The sequence below is a fragment of the Oncorhynchus kisutch genome, linkage group LG30 (assembly GCF_002021735.2).
Source record: "Oncorhynchus kisutch isolate 150728-3 linkage group LG30, Okis_V2, whole genome shotgun sequence".
Lineage (NCBI taxonomy): Eukaryota > Metazoa > Chordata > Actinopteri > Salmoniformes > Salmonidae > Oncorhynchus > Oncorhynchus kisutch.
The window spans coordinates 30,080,927-30,100,787 of record NC_034203.2 but is presented as its reverse complement, the minus strand read 5'-3'; the positions used below and the strand labels follow the sequence as shown (position 1 = coordinate 30,100,787).

The following is a 19,861-nucleotide window of genomic DNA, read 5'->3' as shown; positions in this document are numbered from 1 at the left end:
AAAGGACCTTGTGAAGATGCTGGAGGAAACAGTTACAAAAGTATCTATATCCACAGTAAAACGAGTCCTATATCGACATAACCTGAAAGGACGCTCAGCAAGGAAGAAGCCACTGCTCCAAAACCGCCATAAAAAAGCCAGACTACGGTTTGCAACTGCAAATGGGGACAAGAAACTTGTGGAAGACAACCTGAAATGTTTGACCCAAGTTAAACAATTTTAAAGGCAATGCTACCAAATGCTAATTGAGTGTATGGTAAACTTCTGATCCACTGCGAATGTGATAAAATAAATGAAAGCTGAAATAAATCATTCTCTCAACCATTATTCTGACATTTCACATTCTTAAAATAAAGTGGTGATCCTAACCTAAGACAGGGAATTCTTACTAGGATTAAATGTCAGGAATTGTGAAAAACTGAGTTTAAATGTATTTGGCAAAGGTGAATGTAAACTTCCGACTTCAACTGTAAGTATAAAAAGTAAAAGTAAGAATTTAAAAAAATCCTTATTAATGAATAGCCAGGGTCACACTCCAACACTCAGACATAATTTAAAAACAAAGCATTTGTGTTTAGTGAGTCCGCCAGATCAGAGGCAGTAGGGATGACCAGGGATGTTCTCTTGATAAGTGTGGCAATTGGACCATTTTCTGTCCTGCTAAGCATTCGAAATGTAACAAGTACTTTTGGGTGTCAAGGAAAATGTATGGAGTATAACGTACATAATTTTCTTTAGGAATGTAGTGAAGTAAAAGTAGTCAAAATATAAATAGTACAGACCCCCCCAAAAACTACTAAAGTAGTACTTTAAAGTATTTTTATTTAAGTACTTTACACCACTGGCAAAACCCATTAAGCACTGTGATGAAACTGGCTCTCATGAGAACCCCACAGGAAAGGAAGACCCAGAATTCTTTAGAGTTACCAGCCTCAGAAATTGCAGGCCAAATCAATGCACATCTCAGACACATCTCAACATCAACTGTTCAGAGGAGACTGCATTAATCAGGCCTTCATGGTTGAATTGCTGCAAAGAAACCACTGCTAAAGGACAGCAATAAGAAAAAGAGACTTGCTTGGGCCAAGAAACACGAGCAATGGACATTAGACTGGTGGAAATCTGTCCTTTGGTCTGATGAGTCCAAATTAGACATTTTTGTTTCCAACCGCCGTGTCTTTGTGAGACGCAGAGTAGGTGAACGGATGATCTCCGCGTGTGTGGTTCCCACTGTGAAGCATGGAGGAGGATGTGTGATGGTGTGGGGGTGCTTTGCTGGTGACACTGTCAGGAAAAGCAGCCAACATGTGCTCAGCATATGTGGGAACTCCTTCAAGACTGTTGGAAAAGCAGTCCAAATGAAGCTGGCTGAGAGAATGCTAAGAGTGTGCAAAGCTGTCATCAAGGAAATGGGTGGCTACTTTTAAGAATCTAAAAACTAAAATATATTTTCATTTGTTTAACACTAACTTCATAGTTTTGAATTGTTCACTTTTATTCTACAATGTAGAAAATAGTAAAAATAAAGAAAACCCTTGAATGAGTAGGTGTGTCTAAACTTTTGACTGGTACTGTATGAGTCTCAGTGATGTGAAATGTTCAGATCTGGTATTTTGAACAAGGGGCCACATGGTCCCTCTAGCCTGGTGTTCGTGTCAGTCAGTCTGTGTCAGACTGAGTTTAATCATAAACTGCATAAGTGAGGAAAGAAAATGTTGTAGTTTTAGGGTGTGCTAATGCAGAAGCCTCCACTTTCTGTTAGAATCAGCACTCAACCTCTGGCATGCCTAAAATACTGTCCTGCAGTATTGCATTATAAAGGTTTATTATATATTTTCATAGTTTTATTCCTTTGAAGAAATTAGATTTTTTTTTTTTATTGTTTTTAATTTGACTTGATTTTAGAACCATATGTATATGATTAATGAGTGCTGATTGTGTACTCTTAGAATATAATCATTTTTGATTTTCTTTCCCCTCCTCAGATAACTATGTGGTGACGGACCATGGAGCGTGCGTTCGGACATGCAGTGGTGACACATACGAGGTGGACGAGGGAGGGGTCAGGAAGTGCAAGAAGTGTGATGGACTGTGCCCCAAAGGTAGTTAATACTGCTACAGCTCCTACTATATATTCTGATGGCAGGAATTATAGCATTCACGTGCCTCTCTATAACATGTCAAGTTCACCCCAGTGTTATTCCCCGAAGATGCACTGCAGGGTTGTGTTCAATACCATTTTATTTCCAATAGAGGATTTTCAGATTTTTGAATTTTACTTATTGAATAAACATTTATTTTAACCTGATGTACTGCACTAGTCTTCTGTTTTTGGAGGGGCTTGTGATTTCTCAAACTAACTTTTCTGGCAAGAAATTAGTAGCCATGTTTGTTTTTATTAATATGTTACTAATTTTCAGTTTGCAATGGACTTGGAATGGGAAAACTTGCCAATATTCTGTCAATTAATGCCACCAACATTGACACATTTAAAAACTGTACCAAAATCAATGGGAACATTGCTATTATCTACACATCTATCCATGGGTAAGTAGTGAGCGCATTAAGGTATTTTGAAATTGTAGAAACATCATAGATAATTTCTAACCTTTGTATTGTGAAATTCACAAATATGACAGATGCATGTCACAGTTGTTATTGCTATTCACAGGGACACGTTCACCAAAGCACCTAAGATGGATCCGGCCAAGCTAGAAGTTTTCAAGACAGTTAGAGAAATTACCGGTAAGAATAGAGCCATGGCAGTTTAAATCAAACAAAAATGCACTTTTCACGATTATTACAAAAACATCTATTCATCTTCTAGGGTACTTGCTGATTCAGAACTGGCCTGAGAACATGACGTCCCTCAGTCCATTTGAGAACCTGGAGATCATCCGTGGACGGACCAAGCGGTAAGATCACTGTTCCTGGCCTCTCTCTAAACCTCAGCCTCTACTACAGTGTGCCACTGACCGTGAATGAGTTGATGTGACTCATTCAATATCCCTTTAACTCCTCTCTCTCTCCCACTCCCCTCCCCTCTCTCTGTTCTCAGTGTTCTGTTGAGCTTGGCCATAACCCAGTTAACCATCACCCACCTGGGGCTGCGTAACCTGAAGGAGATCAGTGACGGAGACGTGGTCATTGCCAAAAACCCCAACCTCTGCTACACCAAGAATCACCACTGGAAGCAGTTGTTCAAGTCCGACACTCAGACCGCCCGGCTGGAGAACAACGCAGACGCAGCCGACTGCGGTAAATCATTCAGTCATTTTTTTATGATTAACATTTTTATAGATTTTTGTGGTCACATAACAGAAAAAAAGCGAACACTAACAAACAGGAGATACACAACAAACACCAGGAGTCAACACCATAATATCAGCTCAAGCCCATGACAAATTAAATCAAATCAAATCAAATGTATTTGTCACATACACATGGTTAGCAGATGTTAATGCGAGTGTAGCGAAATGCTTGTGCTTCTAGTTCCGACAATGCAGTAATAACGAACAAGTAATCTAACTAACAATTCCAAAAAAAACTACTGTCTTATACACAGTGTAAGGGGATAAAGAATATGTACATAAGGATATATGAATGAGTGATGGTACAGAGCAGCATAGGCAAGATACAGTAGATGATATCGAGTACAGTATATACATATGAGATGAGTATGTAAACCAAGTGGCATAATTAAAGTGGCTAGTGATACATGTATTACATAAGGATGCAGTCGATGATATAGAGTACAGTATCTACGTATGCATATGAGATGAATAATGTAGGGTAAGTAACATTATATAAGGTAGCATTGTTTAAAGTGGCTAGTGATATATTTACATCATTTCCCATCAATTCCCATGATTAAAGTGGCTGGAGTAGAGTCAGTGTCATTGACAGTGTGTTGGCAGTAGGCACTCAATGTTAGTGGTGGCTGTTTAACAGTCTGATGGCCTTGAGATAGAAGCTGTTTTTCAGTCTCTCGGTCCCAGCTTTGATGCACCTGTACTGACCTCGCCTTCTGGATGACAGCGGGGTGAACAGGCAGTGGCTCGGGTGGTTGATGTCCTTGATGATCTTTATGGCCTTCCTGTAGCATCGGGTGGTGTAGGTGTCCTGGAGGGCAGGTAGTTTGCCCCCGGTGATGCGTTGTGCAGACCTCACTACCCTCTGGAGAGCCTTACGGTTGAGGGCGGTGCAGTTGCCATACCAGGCGGTGATACAGCCCGCCAGGATGCTCTCGATTGTGCATCTGTAGAAGTTTGTGAGTGCTTTTGGTGACAAGCTGAATTTCTTCCGCCTCCTGAGGTTGAAGAGGCGCTGCTGCGCCTTCCTCACGATGCTGTCTGTGTGAGTGGACCAATTCAGTTTGTCTGTGATGTGTATGCCGAGGAACTTAAAACTTGCTACCCTCTCCACTACTGTTCCATCGATGTGGATGGGGGGGTGTTCCCTCTGCTGTTTCCTGAAGTCCACAATCATCTCCTTAGTTTTGTTGACGTTGAGTGTGAGGTTATTTTCCTGACACCACACTCCGAGGGCCCTCACCTCCTCCCTGTAGGCCGTCTCGTCGTTGTTGGTAATCAAGCCTACCACTGTTGTGTCAGTCCGCAATCTTGATGATTGAGTTGGAGGCGTGCGTGGCCACGCAGTCGTGGGTGAACAGGGAGTACAGGAGAGGGCTCAGAACGCACCCTTGTGGGGCCCCAGTGTTGAGGATCAGCGGGGAGGAGATGTTGTTGCCTACCCTCACCACCTGGGGGCGGCCCGTCAGGAAGTCCAGTACCCAGTTGCACAGGGCGGGGTCGAGACTCAGGGTCTCGAGCTTGATGACGAGCTTGGAGGGTACTATGGTGTTGAATGCCGAGCTGTAGTCGATGAACAGCATTCTCACATAGGTATTCCTCTTGTCCAGATGGGTTAGGGCAGTGTGCAGTGTGGTTGAGATTGCATCGTCTGTGGACCTATTTGGGCGGTAAGCAAATTGGAGTGGGTCAAGGGTGTCAGGTAGGGTGGAGGTGATATGGTCCTTGACTAGTCTCTCAAAGCACTTCATGATGACGGATGTGAGTGCTACGGGGCGGTAGTCGTTTAGCTCAGTTACCTTAGCTTTCTTGGGAACAGGAACAATGGTGGCCCTCTTGAAGCATGTGGGAACAGCAGACTGGTATAGGGATTGGTTGAATATGTCCGTAAACACACCGGCCAGCTGGTCTGCGCATGCTCTGAGGGCGCGGCTGGGGATGCCGTCTGGGCCTGCAGCCTTGCGAGGGTTAACACGTTTAAATGTCTTACTCACTTCGGCTGCAGTGAAGGAGAGACCGCATGTTTTCGTTGCAGGCCGTGTCAGTGGCACTGTATTGTCCTCAAAGCGGGCAAAAAAGTTGTTTAGTCTGCCTGGGAGCAAGACATCCTGGTCCGTGACTGGGCTGGGTTTCTTCCTGTAGTCCGTGATTGACTGTAGACCCTGCCACATGCCTCTTGTGTCTGAGCCGTTGAATTGAGATTCTACTTTGTCTCTGTACTGGCGCTTAGCTTGTTTGATAGCCTTGCGGAGGGAATAGCTGCACTGTTTGTATTCAGTCATGTTACCAGACACCTTGCCCTGATTAAAAGCAGTGGTTCGCGCCTTCAGTTCCACACGAATGCTGCCATCAATCCACGGTTTCTGGTTGGGGAATGTTTTAATCGTTGCTATGGGAACGACATTTTCAACGCACGTTCTAATGAACTCGCACACCGAATCAGCGTATTCGTCAATGTTGTTGGCTGACGCAATACGAAACATCTCCCAGTCCGCGTGATGGAAGCAGTCTTGGAGTTAGCGATAACATGTTCGGGTCTTACTAAACGAATGGTTACACTGGGATATGAGTGGCTCCGAGATAATATTTACCCTCTATTGTTGTGGTAATAAAACTGTGATAGATACAGAATGCAATGATGATGGAGTGTTATTGTGGGAGAAAGGAAATTAACGCTAGCTTGTTGCTTGTGCAGGGTTGTGTGAAAAGAGAAAAGGGTTCAAACTTATTTTGTATTGATATCAAATGTTATTTGTCAAATGCTCCGAATACAACAGGTGAAATACTTACTTACAAGCCCTTCACCAACAATGCAGTTCAAGAAATAGAGTTATGAAAATATTTACTAAATCAAATAAAGTAATTAAAAAAAATAAAAGTAACACAATAAAATAACAATACCGAGGCTATATACAGGGGGTACCGGTACCGAGTCAATGTGCTGGGGTAAAGGTTAGTCGAGGTAGGTAGAGGTAAAGTGACTATGCATACCGTAGATAATAAACAGCGAGTAGCAGCAGTGTAAAATCAAAGGAGGGAGGGGAGGGGGGTCAATGTAAATAGTCCAGGTGGCCATTTAATTAATTGTTCAACAGTTTTATGGCTTGGGGGTAGAAGCTGTTAAGGAGCCTTTTGGACCTTGATGTGCGGTAGAAGAGAACAGTTAAGGCTTGGGTGACTGGAGTCTTTGACAATGTTTTGGGCCTATCTATAGTATGCGTCTATATGTGTGTTTGCAGGGATGCAGAACAGCACGTGTGACAGGATGTGTACCAGAGATGGCTGCTGGGGTCCTGGACCCACCATGTGTTTCGCCTGTCAGGACTACAGCCGAGCAGGAAGCTGTGTCGACTCCTGCAACCTACTGGAGGGGTGAGAGGAGCCCCTATCTGTTCCCCATTGTAACCTACTGGAGTGGTGAGATAAGGAGCCATTGTAACCTACTGGAGGGGTGAGATAAGGAGCCATTGTAACCTACTGGAGGGGTGAGATAAGGAGCCATTGTAACCTACTGGAGGGGTGAGATAAGGAGCCATTGTAACCTACTGGAGGGGTGAGATAAGGAGCCATTGTAACCTACTGGAGGGGTGAGATAAGGAGCCATTGTAACCTACTGGAGGGGTGAGATAAGGAGCCATTGTAACCTACTGGAGGGGTGAGAGAGGAGCCATTGTAACCTACTGGATGGGTGAGATAAGGAGCCATTGTAACCTACTGGAGGGGTGAGATAAGGAGCCATTGTAACCCACTGGAGGGGTGAGATAAGGAGCCATTGTAACCCACTGGAGGGGTGAGCTAAGGAGCCATTGTAACCTACTGGAGGGGTGAGAGAGGAGCCATTGTAACCTACTGGAGGGGTGAGAGAGGAGCCATTGTAACCTACTGGAGGGGTGAGAGAGGAGCCATTGTAAACTACTGGAGGGGTGAGAGAGGAGCCATTGTAACCTACTGGAGGGGTGAGAGAGGAGCCATTGTAACCTACTGGAGGGGTGAGAGAGGAGCCATTGTAAACTACTGGAGGGGTGAGAGAGGAGTCATTGTAACCTACTGGAGGGGTGAGAGAGGAGCCATTGTAACCTACTGGAGGGGTGAGATAAGGAGCCATTGTAACCTACTGGAGGGGTGAGATAAGGAGCCATTGTAACCTACTGGAGGGGTGAGAGAGGAGCCATTGTAACCTACTGGAGGGGTGAGAGAGGAGCCATTGTAACCTACTGGAGGGGTGAGAGAGGAGCCATTGTACCCTACTGGAGGGGTGAGAGAGGAGCCATTGTAACCTACTGGAGGGGTGAGAGGAGACATTGTAACCTGATTCTGTAGCTGAAGCAGGGAGGAAGAGTGAAAGTAACTTGTTGTATACTTGGCAAAGAAAAACGTGTATTTTGCAAGAAACGATGTTGCATGAAACGATGTTGCATGGAATTTAACAGTAAAAACAGATTGAGTATATCTAAGGAAGGTAGTAAGACAGTACTTACAGTAGAATTGTTCACTTTTGGTAATGACCTAAATTCACATGAAGAAAGTTCCCTCAGCTGGAATGGAATCACTTAAACTCATAGCTGTTTAACTTTGGGAGTCCTCTCCTCTGTCAAACATTGAGCATCAACCTTGCTTACAATTTAACTACTGCTATGAGGAACGGGATCAAGTATTTCACTGCAAATGCAACCATCTGAAATGAAATGTTCAACCAATAGAAATATAGCCTGGTCCCTATCTTACCAACTCCTATGGGACAATGACTAGAGGAGTTGGCAAGATGGCACAAACCGATATGGGACCAGACTAGTGGAAATATGCTTCATGCTAACATGTGTCCTAATTGTTGCAGGGAGCCACGGGAGACTGAAGTGAATAAGACGTGTGTGGAGTGTCACCTTGAGTGTCAGCTCCTCAACGGGACCCAGACCTGCTCTGGACCAGTATGTGTGTCTCTTATATATGCTACATCAGTGCAGTCTCTATATTATATTACACACTACCGTTTGGGGTCACAAAGAAATGTCCTTGTTTTTGAAAGAAAAGCACGTTTTTTGTCCATTAAAATAACATCAAATTGATCAGAAATACAGTATAGACATTGTTAATGTTGTAAATTACTATTGTAGCTGGAAACGGAAGATTTTTTATGGAATATCTACATAGGCGTACAGAGGCCCATTATCAGCAACCATCACTCCTGTGTTCCAATGGCATGTTGTGTTAGCTAATTCAAGTTTATCACTTTAAAAGACTAATGGATAATTCGAAAACCCTTTTGCAATTATGTTAGCACAGCTGAAAACTGTTGTTCTGATTAAAGAAGCAATAAAACGGGCCTTTTTTAGACTAGTTGAGTATCTGGAGCATCAGCATTTGTGGGTTTGATTACAGGTTCAAAATGGCCAGAAACAAATAACTTTCTTCTGAAACCCGTCAGTCTATTCTCGTTCTGAGAAATGAAGGCTATTCCTTGCGAGAAATTGCCAAGAAACTGAAGATCTCATACAGCGCTATGTACTACTCCCTTCACAGAATAATGCAAATTGTCTCTAACCAGAATAAAAAGGAGTGGGAGGCCCCGGTGCACAACTGAGCAAGAGGACAAGTACATTAGAGTGTCTAGTTTGAGAAACAGACAACTCACAAGTCCTTAACTGGCAGCTTCATTAAATAGTACCCGCAAAACACCAGTCTCAACGTCAACTGGGAAGAGGCGACTCCGGGAGGCTGGACTTCTAGGCAGAGTTGCAAAGAAAAAGCCATATCTCAGACTAATAAAAATAACATATTAAGATGGGCAAAATAATACACACTGGACAGAGGAACTCTGCCTAGAAGGCCAGCATCCTGGAGTCACCTTTTCACTGTTGACGTTGAGACTGGTGTTTTGTGGGTACTATTTAATTAAACTGCCAGTTGAGGACTTGAGGCCATTTCTAAATGAGCCCAAACTTCTGAACTGTAGTGTACTATGTAGTAGTATGTGTCACTATAATATACTATGAAGAAGTATCCCACTGGGCACAGATGTATTTTCAACATCTAGTTTTGATTTACATTTGGTTGAGTTGTTAACTAACAGAAGAAATCAACATGAAACAAAAAATGTCAACATGTCATTGGAATTAGTTTTTTTTATTCCCTTGCGTTGATGACTTTTTGCAAATCCAATCAGTTTTCCAAGTTGATTCAACATCATCACACAATTTTGTTGTTGAAATGAGGTGGAAACAACGTTGATTCAACCAGTTTTTGCCCAGTGGGATGTCTCTCTCCCTATAATATAATATGTAGCAATATGTGTCTCTCTCCATGCTATATCCCAGAACAATTGGCACAATGTATTTCTCTGGCATTCTATTGCAGAGTCATTTGCTTACCCTTTAGACTGACAGCCTTTCAGACCAGGATCAGTACATCTATAAACATATTAGCATGTGAGCACCCCGGGACACAGTTGTCGCCATCTTTGAAGTTGGTACACTGCTTGTGTCTGTTAATGATTCTACATCTCAGCACAGTAGGGCTGTTTCCTTAGAATGTTTCTTTAGATGTGTATGTAATACATTGTCTTGCTATCCTCCTCTCTTTCAGGGTCATGAGCAGTGTACCCGGTGTGCCAACTTCAAAGATGGAGACAACTGTGTCCCGTGGTGCCCTAGAGGGGTGGCTGGGGGCAGAAACACCTTCATCTGGAAATACGCAGATAAGATGAAGGTGTGCCAGCTGTGCCACCAGAACTGTACCGAGGGGTAAGTAAGGGCATCTGTCACAACCACATAAATACACGAATAATTCACAAATACACAAATGGCGCCGGAGAAGAAGGCAGACGTTTTACGTGCCCCCAGCCGATTGTTTTTTTATTTGCGTTGTTTGTAACTTATTTTTTTACTTATTTTGTATATAATGTTGCCGCTACCGTCTCTTATGACCAAAAATAACTTCTAGACATCAGGACTGCGATTACTCACCACGAACTAGCAGAATTATTATTTTCCTTTCAATACTCTGATGAGCTCGACACGAAGGATATGCTGCTTCCTCGGGAAAAGGCCCCGATCCCCGTGATCTGCGTGAAGAGGAGGCAAAGAAAGAGGGGCCGAAGGGCAGGCTGCCTTCTGAAAATTTGTAGGCGATCGAAATAAACCCCCACTTCCCTCCAATCTGCTAGCAAATGTGCAATCCTTGGAGAATAAAATCAACGAGATACGCGGAAGATTAAACTACTGTAACATCAAGCTGCTGTAACATCTAATGCTTCACAGAGTCGTGGCTGAACGGAGACAATATCAACATTCAGCTGGCTGGTTATACGCTGTATCGGCAGAATAGAACAGCAGCGTCTGGTAAGACAAGGGGCGGCGGACTATGTATTTATGTAAATAACAGTTGGTGCACGATATCTAAGGAGGTCTCGAGCTATTGCTCGCCTTTGGTAGAATATCTCATGATAAGCTGTAGACCACACTACCTACTGAGAGAGTTTATCTGTATTCTTCGTAGCTGTTTACATACCACCACAGACTGAGGCTGGCACTAAGACAGAATTGAATTAGCTGTATTCCGCCATAAGCAAACAAGAAAACGCTCACCCAGAGGCGGCGCTCCTAGTAGCAGGGGACTTTAATGCAGGGAAACATAATTACTGTTCACCAAATTTCTATCAGCATGTTAAATGTGCAACCAGAAGGAAAAAAACCCTGGACCACCTTAACTCCACACACAGAGACGCATTAAAAGCTCTCCTTCGCCCTCCATTTGGCAAATCTGACCATAATTCTATCCTCATGATTCCTGCTTAAAAGCTAAAATTTAAGCAGGAATCACCAGTGACTAGATCAATAAAAAAAGTGGTCAGATGAAAAAAGTGGTCAGATGAAGCAGATGCTAAGCTACAGGACTGTTTTGCCCAGTGACATAAACCTACCAGATGAGCTAAACTACTTCTATGCTCTCTTCGAGGCAAGTAACACTGAAACATGCATAAGAGCACCAGCTGTTCTGAAAGACTGTGATCACGCTCTTTGCAAGCCGATGTGAGTAAGACCTTTAAACAGGTCAACATTCACAAGGCCGCAGGGCCAGACGGATTACCAGGACGTGTACTGCGAGCATGCGCAGGCCAACTGGAAAGTGTCTTCACTGACATTTTCCGAGTCTGTAATACCAACATGTTTTAAGCAGACCACCATAGTGCCTGTGCCCAAGAACACTATGGTAACCTGCCTAAATGACTACCGACCCGTAGCACTCACGTCTGTAGCCATGAAGTGCTTTGAAAGGCTGGTCATGGCACAACACCATCATCCCATAAACCCTAGACCCACTCCAATTTGCATACCGCCCCAATGATGCAATCTCTATTGCACTCCACACTGCCCTTTCCCACCTGGACAAAAATAATACCTATGTGAGAATGCTATTCATTGACTACAGCTCAGCGTTCAACACCATAGTGCCCTCTAAGCTCATCACTAAGCTAAGGACCCTGGCAATAAACACCTCCCTCTGCAACTGGATCCTGGACTTCCTGACGGGCCGCCCCCAAGGTGGTAAGGGTAGGTAACAACACATTCGCCACACTGATCCTCAACACAGGGGCCCCTCAGGGGTGCGTGCTCAGTCCCCTCCTGTACTCCCTGTTCACTCATGACTGCACGGCCAGGCATGACTCCAACACCATCATTAAGTTTGCAGATGACAGCAGTGGTAGGCCTGATCACCGACAACGACAAGACAGCCTATAGGGAGGAGGTCAGAGATCTGGCCGTGTGGTGCCAGGACAACAATCTCTCCCTCAACGTGATCAAGACAAAGGAGATGATTGTGGACTATAGGAAAAAGAGGACTGAGCACGCCGCCAATCTCATCGACGTGGCTGCAGTGGAGCAGGTTGAGAGCTTAAAGTTCCTTGGAGTCCACATCACCAACAAACTAACATGGTCCAAGCACACCAAGACAGTCATGAAGAGGGCACAACAAAACCTATTCCCCCTCAGGAGACTGAAAAGATTTGGCATAGGTTCTCAGATCCTCAAAAGGTTTTACAGCCGCACCACCGAGAGCATGACTGGTTGCATCACTGCCTGGTATGGCAACTGTTTGGCCTCCGACCGCAAGGCACTACAGAGGGTAGTGCGAATGGCCCAGTACATCACTGGGGCCAAGCTTCCTGCCATCTAGGACCTCTATACCAGGCGGTGTCAGAGGAAGGCCCTAAAAATGGTCAAAGACTCCAGCCACCCTCGCCGAAGACTCTTGAACATCTAGTCAAATGGCTACCCAGACTATTTGCATTGCCCCCCCTCCTCCACACCACTGCTACTCTGTTGTCATCTATGCATAATCACTTTAATAACTCTACCTACATGTACATACTGCCTCAACTAACTGGTGCCCCCTCACATTGACTCTGTACCGGTCCCCCCCTGTATATAGTCTCGCTATTGTTATTTTACTGCTGCTCTTTAATTACTTGTTACTTTTATTTCTTATTCTTATCTGTATTTTCTTTAAACTGCATTGTTGGTTATGGGTTCGTAAGTAAGCATTTCACTGTTGTATTCGGCGCATGTGACAAATAAAATTGTATTTGATTTGAATTTTAAAAAACATATATGTGCTAATATGTTTACAGATGTACTGGTCCTGGTCTGAAAGGCTGTCAGTCTAAAGGGTAAGCAAGTGACTCTAGTCATGAATAGTAACTTACAAACATACTGTTCAAATTCAACATAAACTTAAACACTAAGCTAATGAACATTTGATTATTTGTGTAAGTATTTTGACCGCATTGATTGGTTACCATCTGTTCCCCTTTCAGTAACTCTGGGCTGTCAGTGATTGCAGCTGGTGTGGTGGGCGGGATGCTGGCCTTTCTCATCATGGGCCTGTCCGTCTTCGTGTTGCTACGACGACGCCACATCAAGAAGAAGAGGACCCTGCGAAGACTCCTCCAGGAGAGAGAGGTGAGAGGCAGAAACTGAACTGCTGAGCCTCAAGGGCTTTCTAGGGCTGGAATTCAATCACCTTAGTGCATCAATGTGAATAAAGTAAACCATCCTTATATGCATCTACAGTTAGTTGAACCGCTGACCCCCAGTGGGGAGGCGCCCAACCAGGCTCTGCTCCGTATCCTGAAGGAGACAGAGTTTAAGAAGATCAAAGTTTTGGGATCAGGGGCCTTCGGCACTGTCTACAAGGTAAATACAAATGCTCACAGTATCTAGATTTAATTCTGGAAACTCCAGTTTCATGGATTGTACTGTGGTACTGTACGTAAGGAGTTTATGGGAATGTATGTTCAGACTGAATATAAACCAACACTTTTAGATACATCTACATCTGTTTTTACAACAACAGCCAGATATTTAATGCACCACATCATGCATCAATCCACACTCACCCTCCTGTCTCCTTATTAGTTATTTTACCATTCCCACATTCTACTAACGACAAAAGATTGAAAGAAATTATCAGAGTACACACACTGACACAGATTTCTCCTCTTATCATGTTAAATAACCCTACGGTCTGTCCTATCCAGGGTCTGTGGGTCCCTGAAGGAGAGGATGTGAAGATCTCTGTGGCCATCAAGGTTTTAAGAGAGGCCACATCACCTAAAGCCAACAAGGAGATCTTGGACGTGAGTCATATCACTCTGTCACTTTACTCAAAGATGTTTGTTCATGGGAATTAGAATCTGTTATCCTCCAAATATAAAGAATCTATATCTAATTCACAGTAGAATCTGTATGGTATTATACAGTCTAAGTTAGTTCTGTTAGGCACACTCTGGTATCAATCAGTCATTGATGGTCATCCATACCATGCACTTTCAAAAAATTAATGTTTTGACATTAGTATTTTGACCTAATTTAGCTGCATAATACACTCAGTATTATTGCATGTTACTGGCCAATTTAGGTGTCACGTTTCCTCTAATACTCTAATTCCAAGCACATGCTCTTCCATTTAGGTAGAAGCTGAAATAATGACAACATTTAGCTTGAAAATGGAGTCAGGTTTCTAGTCAGGGACCTCGATGGGGGCGTAGGAAATGGGATTAACTCATTGAGAAGCTTTGGTCCAGGGTTGGGCGTGGGAGGAGGATACTAATTCAAGGTTAAGGTGTTCTGGAAATGAATTTAGAATCTCTTCCAGTAACCGCAGTTAAAAAACACAGTCCAGACCTGGGTTGAAATAGTATTGGAAATCTTTCAAATACTTTAGCTGGGCTTGATTTAGCTTTCCTGGCAGGCTCAAGTATTTGAGAGATTTAAAATGCTATTTGAACCCCGGTCTGACAGTCATGAAAATTCAGTCAGACTTCATGGAGTGCATGGACAGCTGAGGTTTCACAATGTTGCTCTTGTCCTCTTGTAATGAGGTCAAGAGCTCTCTTAAAAGTATTCACTAAGTTGACGTATTTTTCTGACCAGTGTCGTTGTCTTCAAGCTGTCAGTTGATATGAAATGTTCATGTTGTGTGGGTTTTATAAACTCACAGTAGAATGATGCCACCATCCCTAGCCCTACATGCTGTATACTGTACTGTTTGTGTGTTTTGTATAACGCCTACAATGTGATGACTACGTTGGAGCAGAGTAGTGATGCCCTCCTTCGTGGCCTGTTGGTACTGTATCTATCTGACTCTAGGAGGCCTATGTGATGGCCGGTGTGGACCACCCCCATGTTTGTCGTCTGCTGGGCATCTGCCTGACCTCTACAGTCCAGCTGGTCACCCAGCTCATGCCCTATGGCTGTCTGCTGGACTATGTCAAGGAGAACAAGGACAACATCGGGTCCCAGTACCTTCTCAACTGGTGTGTACAGATAGCCAAGGTAAGACTAAGCTGCATTTAAACAGTCATCGACCGGATAGTGTTTTTTTTTTAATTGCAGTGATTTTCCAATACTTCCTCATCCTCCTTTTCAAACTGCTCCAACACTAATGGAACTTGACAGCTCCCACTACTAAGGACACATCCAACTTACTGATGAATGGCACACAGACTATGATGAGGCCCTGAGTTTTCCTGACCCTAATTTCTGACTACCCATGAGTCACAGTGTATGGTATTTAATCAAACAGGAGTCAGTGGAACGTCTGGTGTAACCATGTATGGCAATGTATAGGCTCCTAATAGACCCCTACAGTTCAACCCTCATTTGACGTCTTGTTGACCTCTTTAAAACCTAATCAAACAATGAGTCATGAAAAATGTGAATACTGTTAGAATGCTTCCTTAATTTTCAGTAGTAATCGAACAGGCCCCATGTATAGCCGTCGACGTATACCAGATCATTTGACCTTTCACCTGTGGTTGATCCCAGGGGATGAGCTACCTGGAGGAGCATCACCTGGTGCATCGTGACCTGGCAGCGAGGAACGTCCTGGTGAAGACCCCTCAGCATGTCAAGATCACTGACTTCGGCCTGGCCAAACTCCTCAACTCTGACGAGAAGGAGTACCACGCAGACGGAGGAAAGGTCTGCTCAATCTCCTCATGTCATTTGATTTGAATTGAATTACTGTGTAGTAATGTAACAGAACCCATTTTTTGGAGTGTAAATATAATATTATAATCCCCTTTTACTTTGATTGTATGATAGTGATAATGTATGTTGTTACTATGTCCATCCCTTACCCAACCTATTATATATAGTCTATCGATAACACAATACTTTACCTACATACTTAATGTTGTCTTAGCTACCTCAGGTTGGTCTTGCACAGTGAGCCCTATGTCATGAGAACCCTTTCTCTGCAGGTACCAATCAAATGGATGGCACTGGAGTCTATCCTCTACCGGACATATACACATCAAAGTGACGTGTGGAGCTATGGTAAGTCAGGAGAACATGCATCCTGTGGAGGTATGGTAAGTCAGGAGAACATGCATCCTGTGGAGGTATGGTAAGTCAGGAGAACATGCATCCTGTGGAGGTATGGTAAGTCAGGAGAACATGCATCCTGTGGAGGTATGGTAAGTCAGGAGAACATGCATCCTGTGGAGCTATGGTAAGTCAGGAGAACATGCATCCTGTGGAGGTATGGTAAGTCAGGAGAACATGCATCCTGTGGAGCTATGGTAAGTCAGGAGAACATGCATCCTGTGGAGGTATGGTAAGTCAGGAGAACATGCATCCTGTGGAGGTATGGTAAGTCAGGAGAACATGCATCCTGTAGAGGTATGGTAAGTCAGGAGAACATGCATCCTGTGGAGGTATGGTAAGTCAGGAGAACATGCATCCTGTGGAGGTATGGTAAGTCAGGAGAACATGCATCCTGTGGGGGTATGGTAAGTCAGGAGAACATGCATCCTGTGGAGGTATGGTAAGTCAGGAGAACATGCATCCTGTGGAGCTATGGTAAGTCAGGAGGACATGCATCCTGTGGAGGTATGGTAAGTCAGGAGAACATGCATCCTGTGGAGGTATGGTAAGTCAGGAGAACATGCATCCTGTGGAGGTATGGTAAGTCAGGAGAACATGCATCCTGTGGAGGTATGGTAAGTCAGGAGAACATGCATCCTGTGGAGGTATGGTAAGTCAGGAGAACATGCATCCTGTGGAGGTATGGTAAGTCAGGAGAACATGCATCCTGTGGAGGTATGGTAAGTCAGGAGAACATGCATCCTGTGGAGGTATGGTAAGTCAGGAGAACATGCATCCTGTGGAGGTATGGTAAGTCAGGAGAACATGCATCCTGTGGAGGTATGGTAAGTCAGGAGAACATGCATCCTGTGGAGGTATGGTAAGTCAGGAGAACATGCATCCTGTGGAGGTATGGTAAGTCAGGAGAACATGCATCCTGTGGAGGTATGGTAAGTCAGGAGAACATGCATCCTGTGGAGGTATGTTAAGTCAGGTGAACATGCATCCTGTGGAGGTATGGTAAGTCAGGAGAACATGCATCCTGTGGAGGTATGGTAAGTCAGGAGAACATGCATCCTGTGGAGGTATGGTAAGTCAGGAGAACATGCATCCTGTGGAGGTATGGTAAGTCAGGAGAACATGCATCCTGTGGAGGTATGGTAAGTCAGGAGAACATGCATCCTGTGGAGGTATGGTAAGTCAGGAGAACATGCATCCTGTGGAGGTATGGTAAGTCAGGAGAACATGCATCCTGTGGAGGTATGGTAAGTCAGGAGAACATGCATCCTGTGGAGGTATGGTAAGTCAGGAGAACATGCATCCTGTGGAGGTATGGTAAGTCAGGAGAACATGCATCCTGTGGAGGTATGGTAAGTCAGGTGAACATGCATCCTGTGGAGGTATGGTAAGTCAGGAGAACATGCATCCTGTGGAGGTATGGTAAGTCAGGAGAACATGCATCCTGTGGAGGTATGGTAAGTCAGGAGAACATGCATCCTGTGGAGGTATGGTAAGTCAGGAGAACATGCATCCTGTGGAGGTATGGTAAGTCAGGTGAACATGCATCCTGTGGAGGTATGGTAAGTCAGGAGAACATGCATCCTGTGGAGGTATGGTAAGTCAGGAGAACATGCATCCTGTGGAGCTATGGTAAGTCAGGTGAACATGCATCCTGTGGAGGTATGGTAAGTCAGGAGAACTTACATATACACTATTTAATAGGATTAATGCACTGATACCTTTACATTCTGCCAAAACACTAACATGCCAATGCTGCATCGTGTCAGAATTAACTACATTGCTTGTGTAACTCCAGATACATAAATATTGATTCTGGATAATGTACTTACGCAAATCTGTTAGAGTCAGGTCCAAATGGGGACGTTGGTTTGCTAGAGTCTGGGAGATGAGAGAATCAGCTAACTAGTATCGGTGATATGCACCGCAAGTCCCAGAGGCCCAATGTCTTGTCAAAAGAAACTTTGAAACCTCAACTTTCTCAAGTCAACAACACACACACCACCCCCGGTTTGGACACGCGCAAGCATACACACACACACACACACACACAGACACACATGCTCAGCGGGCCAGTCTCCAGATCCTGTCCTCTGAGGTTGGATTGTGTCTTCCGCTCTACAAGGCAAAGACATCAGTAGCAGCAGCCAGGCCTCCTCCTCCCTTCTTTCCATCCTCTTCTCCTTTTTCTCATCCTCCTTTTCCCTTTCAAACTGCTCCAACACCAACGGAACATGACAACTCCCACTCCTAAGGACACATCCAACTTACTGATGTTTACTGTGGAATGTTCTGAAAACTAACTTAGGCAGATATCAACACAATGCTATCTGCTTTTCTGGAATGAAAACAGTCATCTTCCCTAGTGACTGAACTTTATCTGAGATTGTGCCACTATCATTAAGTGTGACAGTAATGAACGTTTTTAACTGGGATTATGTCATTGATTGTGACTCTGTTTCACTGTACCTCTGTTTAGGTGTGACCGCGTGGGAGCTAATGACGTTTGGGACCAAGCCCTATGACGGCATCCCAGCCAGTGAGGTAGCAGGGGTGCTGGAGAAAGGCGAGCGGCTCCCCCAGCCTCCCATCTGTACCATAGACGTCTACATGATCATGGTCAAATGTTGGATGATCGACGCAGACAGCAGGCCTCGTTTCCGGGAGCTGATAGCAGAGTTTTCCAAGATGGCGCGGGATCCCCCACGTTACCTTGTCATCCAGGTACGCATTTTAACTCCTTGCCAGGAATAACTGTAGAGTCACACAACACAAATCTATTAGACTCCCTCAGCCACTGTAAAGCTAGTGAACAACCACCTAGCTACTCTATTATTCTTTCTGCCTGTTCTTTTTGGTACTGATGGTGAGTTGTGTGTGTCTCTTCCAGGGTGACGACCGGATGCACCTCCCCAGCCCCACTGACACCAAGTTCTACCACAGTCTGATCAGTGGAGAGGACATGGAAGATGCGGTGGACGCAGACGAGTACCTAGTGCCTCAGCACGGCTTCTTCAGTAGCTCCAGTACCTCCCGCACACAGCTCCTACACTCTACGGTACAATAATAGTAATATATACCTCAGCACCCAGCTCCTACACTCTATGGTACAATAATAGTAATATTTACCTCAGCACCTTCAGCACACAGCTCCTACACTCTATGGTACAATAATAGTAATATTTACCTCAGCACCTTCAGCACACAGCTCCTACACTCTACGGTACAATAATGGTAATATATACCTCAGCACCTTCAGCACACAGCTCCTACACTCTACGGTACAATAATAGTAATATATACCTCAGCACCTTCAGCACACAGCTCCTACACTCTACGGTACAATAATAGTAATATATACCTCAGCACCTTCAGCACACAGCTCCTACACTCTACGGTACAATAATAGTAATATATACCTCAGCACCTTCAGCACACAGCTCCTACACTCTACGGTACAATAATAGTAATATATACCTCAGCACCTTCAGCACACAGCTCCTACACTCTACGGTACAATAATAGTAATATATACCTCAGCACCTTCAGCACACAGCTCCTACACTCTACGGTACAATAATAGTAATATATACCTCAGCACCTTCAGCACACAGCTCCTACACTCTACGGTACAATAATAGTAATATATACCTCAGCACCTTCAGC

At 44.3% G+C, this 19,861-nt stretch overlaps 1 protein-coding gene across 1 annotated transcript in view; it reads left to right on the top strand.

Annotated features, from left to right (window-relative positions):
- Positions 1-19,861, top strand: part of LOC109874573 (epidermal growth factor receptor-like) — a 73,659-nt gene that overhangs the window by 49,539 nt on the left and 4,259 nt on the right. Inside the window, exons 8-24 of the mRNA XM_020466542.2 lie at positions 1,986-2,102; positions 2,421-2,547; positions 2,672-2,745; positions 2,828-2,915; positions 3,059-3,258; positions 6,551-6,683; positions 8,146-8,236; positions 9,891-10,048; positions 12,937-12,975; positions 13,123-13,267; positions 13,379-13,501; positions 13,846-13,944; positions 14,957-15,142; positions 15,635-15,790; positions 16,072-16,147; positions 18,675-18,919; positions 19,086-19,253. Coding sequence (XP_020322131.1) covers positions 1,986-2,102; positions 2,421-2,547; positions 2,672-2,745; positions 2,828-2,915; positions 3,059-3,258; positions 6,551-6,683; positions 8,146-8,236; positions 9,891-10,048; positions 12,937-12,975; positions 13,123-13,267; positions 13,379-13,501; positions 13,846-13,944; positions 14,957-15,142; positions 15,635-15,790; positions 16,072-16,147; positions 18,675-18,919; positions 19,086-19,253 — 2,225 coding nt within the window. The remainder of the gene's footprint in view (positions 1-1,985; positions 2,103-2,420; positions 2,548-2,671; positions 2,746-2,827; positions 2,916-3,058; positions 3,259-6,550; positions 6,684-8,145; positions 8,237-9,890; positions 10,049-12,936; positions 12,976-13,122; positions 13,268-13,378; positions 13,502-13,845; positions 13,945-14,956; positions 15,143-15,634; positions 15,791-16,071; positions 16,148-18,674; positions 18,920-19,085; positions 19,254-19,861) is intronic.